Genomic DNA, 3,639 nt, shown 5'->3' on the forward strand with positions numbered 1-3,639 from the left:
TCCAAACATCCCAGATGAGTGTGACAATTGTTGGCAGCTTATTTTTCTTCGGCAGTGTTGGTTGCGCTACGTTGACGAGCCCGTTAAGCCCCACACGCCCCACACAGTCGACGTAGATGGTCGAATCCATCCACACCCATCGTACGTACGGAGGATTGTTTTGTCTATGGGACAGTGGGAAGACCAGAAGAAAAACAACAGAAGCTATTGTTCGAAGTTTTTCTGTGCACTTCAACCGGCTTACGAATAATTATTACTAAATTACCTAGTGCTGAATACCTAGTGAATTCTTAAATTAAGTAAAATACACAATCTTATACTAGTGAATTATCGATTGAGTTCGGGCAGAAAATATTTTTTGCTACTGCAGGTTAATAACGTAAAGCGGTATAACTAAATCTTAAACTAATTATAAAATTACCTAGGAATATTGCGATACGGCCTAAGAAAAGACCGAGAAAGGTGCTTAAACTACGTTAAATCGACAAGTGAAGGTGAAAATTAAACTAAAAATGTTGGTTTAAGCTTATGAACTACAGTTATGATCTAATTAGACACAGGAAATACAGCTACAACTTGGACAGAACATTTAGACTAAAACGTTGAGCGGTATAGAATCACTACAAGTAAGGAACGATCTCATACTCAATCTAATTACAAATAATTTCAAATATGACATTTATATTAGGAATTTTGTAATTCAATAAAACTGAATACATTGAATTGACAAAATCTCGATTCGCTTGCTACCGCACAACATCTTACAAAATTCTTGTAAGCACGTCGAGGATGTCTCGCAAATCGTCAACCAGATCCAGGTCGGAATTGAGTTCTGTCATGGGTGCGGTAAGCCAACTTTTCGGTACAGGCGATGTGGGTAGCGCAGCAGACAAGGACACGGGAACTCCAATAACCGATGCAGATGTAGTTGCCGGGATCAACAGTCTCACTATCGTGACCAACGCGAAACACGGAGCGAAGGACTCGATGAAATCGGCAACAGGCGCAAAGAGCGATGCAGCTGTGGTAAAAGTAGTTCCTCCCCCTCCTAGTCCTCAGGTAAATCTTGACGTTGCCAATACCAGATAGGCCCATGTAAAGGGAGCCATACCCAAAATAAAGGTTAGTGCTACTACTAAAGTCAATCCCGTCCGGTCGTCAAATATTGTCGTTAACGCGAGACCCAACGCTCGACTTGATCTGAACCAACGCGTTCATATAACTCGGTACAGTCATTGCGAGTTGTGTAGTGAACGTGATACTAGTAGAATGGTGCAGTGTGATGGTTGCGATAAGTGGTATCATTTCTCTTGTGTAGAAGTGACTAGTGGCATAGCGGACTACAGCTGGATTTGTCCAAAGTGTCCATACATGCATTTCGGCGCAAGTCATCAAGAGCAGCAGACACCAATGCTCCAGCAGATTCAACCGGTAGATCCACCCCCCAACTCTGTAAGTTCAAAGAAGTCCACCGGAAAGGCAAGCAGTAACCGGAGCAATCAACGGAAGGTCGATCGACTATTGCAGAAGCTGGAAGAGCAGAAGCAGTTGGAACAAAAGTTTTTGGATGAAAAATACCGCATTTTGGATGACGAGGACGCTGACGATGAAACTGTCGCCAGTGATGATGATGTAGGATCCGAGGAGATGTCCAAAGTGAGAGGATGGCTGAGAGATACGGAAAAGTGTGGTGAAGATTATGATTCCGGTCTGGTGGAAGAAGAGTCGAACGATGATCAACTGCAAGCTGTCATTCAGCAGGCACCGACTATGGGGCAGACGGAACCGCAATCATCTCTACATGGTTTCGTTCCTAACCAACGTTCAACGCCTCAAGAGACCGTTCGTATGGATCCGAGGTTGAGGAGCCGTGTAATGCAACCTTCCGTTCCAGCACCGATCCCTGAAAGCCTGTTCCGCCGACCACCGGCACCAGTTCCAGAGGAGCCATTTCGTCAGCCTGTTGTTCCAGATACCCAGTTCCGTCAACCACCAGCCACAGCTCCAGGAGTCCAGTTCCGTCAACCACCAGCCACAGCTCCAGGAGTCCAGTTCCGTCAACCATCAGCCATAGCTCCAGAAGTCCAGTTCCGTCGACCACCGGCACCTGTTCCAGAAGGCCTGCTCCGAAGGTCGCCTTCGCACACGCTTCCAGAAGACCAGTTCTACCGACCACAAGTACTTCGGTCAGCTGCAGCTTTAGAAACACATAACTACCTGCCACAGGATCTTCGGCCTGCTCCAGCTCCAGGAATCCAGTTCCATCATTCGCAAGTCCCTCGAGTGGCTCCAGCTCCAGGAGTTCAGGGCATTCGGCCGCCACCTGCTGCACCAAATGAACACTTCTGGCCAGAACCAACAATCGTCCCGGAAAGCCAGTATCGTCAACCTTCAGGGTCAAGGAATGAAATGCTTCAAGGAGATTCAACATCCCGAGGTTTCGGAAATCCGGAACCAGCTGCTCGCAATGTCGAAGAGAACGTGTGCATCCTCAACCGAAGCCAGTTAGCAGCACGTCAGGCTGTATCCAAGGAGTTACCGGAGTTTTACGGAAATCCTGAAGATTGGCCGCTGTTCTTCTCCATGTACAACTCTTCAACGAAGATGTGTGGCTTCTCCAACGAAGAAAACATGCTTCGGCTTCGAAAATGCTTGAAGGGCAAGGCTCTAGATGCTGTACGATGCCGGCTACCACAGGCGTGCGCAAGGGGGGGCCAGGGGGGGCCATGGCCCCCCCAAATGATTTGTGTTTCATACCTTATGCGCCCTCTTGATGCTCCTCATGCTAGACCTTTACTGTTAACGCCCTCTTATTGTTTTCATACACATTATAAAAAAATCAAAAGTCCATAAACATAACACACACCTTTCTTGTGATGTATCAGCAAGGTGAACAAAAAAAATCTAAGTTCTCTGAGACAGCCGCCGTAGGCAATCATGAAGTGTTTAACAAAATTGTAAGATTAGTTTAAATGCCTCCACACAAAACGATCTTTAAAAACTTGATTTATTTTCTAATTGTTAAGCAAAAGCAAATTCGACGGAGGAATTAAAAAAGATGATTTTATTTTTAAATTACAACAAGCAACAGGGGGCGCTAGGAGTATCTAATTTAAATTTAATTTGTTTTTACTTCGATGATACTCATGTCATAAAACAGCAAGGCGTTTGGAAAATAAGGAATTTGAAAGTGTGATTCAACAGGAGGGCACCAGGGGTATTTGATTAAATTTTATATATTTTTTTACTTTGATGACATTCATGCTTCTGGATGCTGTTAGAATGTTTAATAAAATTAGAATAGTTTGTTTGCGCTAGGGATCTTTAGTTGAGTTTGATTTTATTTTTGAATTTTTGTTTCCTGAAATTGGAATTGTTGGTTTGTATCAGGGGGCGGTAGGGGTCTTTAATTGAATTTAATTTTTTGTGTTTATTTTGATGATGAGCATGCTCGTGGAGGGCGTTTGAAAAATTGGGAAATTGGATGTGTGATTTCAACTATCTCTGCTGTAACAGAGGGCGCTAGGGGTCTTTAATTGAATTTGATTTTAAATATTTTTTTCTTCTATATTTTTTTTCTGGAAGGCGTTTTGATTTTTTCATTAAATATAAATGGTTTGCATTATGGGACGCTAAAAG

At 43.8% G+C, this 3,639-nt stretch overlaps 1 protein-coding gene across 1 annotated transcript; it reads left to right on the forward strand.

Annotated features, from left to right (window-relative positions):
* Positions 1-1,269: 1,269 nt before the first annotated feature.
* LOC135717094 (serine/arginine repetitive matrix protein 1-like) lies at positions 1,270-2,676 on the forward strand (the record flags this gene model as incomplete). Its single annotated transcript, XM_065239062.1, has 1 exon — positions 1,270-2,676. A coding segment is annotated over exon 1 (1,407 nt), but the record flags the coding sequence as incomplete, so codon positions are not given.
* Positions 2,677-3,639: the final 963 nt, after the last annotated feature.

This window comes from Ochlerotatus camptorhynchus, unplaced genomic scaffold (assembly GCF_037179485.1).
Source record: "Ochlerotatus camptorhynchus isolate MF236.1 unplaced genomic scaffold, CSIRO-AGI_Acam_v1.1 ptg001470l, whole genome shotgun sequence".
Taxonomy (NCBI): Eukaryota; Metazoa; Arthropoda; class Insecta; order Diptera; family Culicidae; genus Ochlerotatus; species Ochlerotatus camptorhynchus.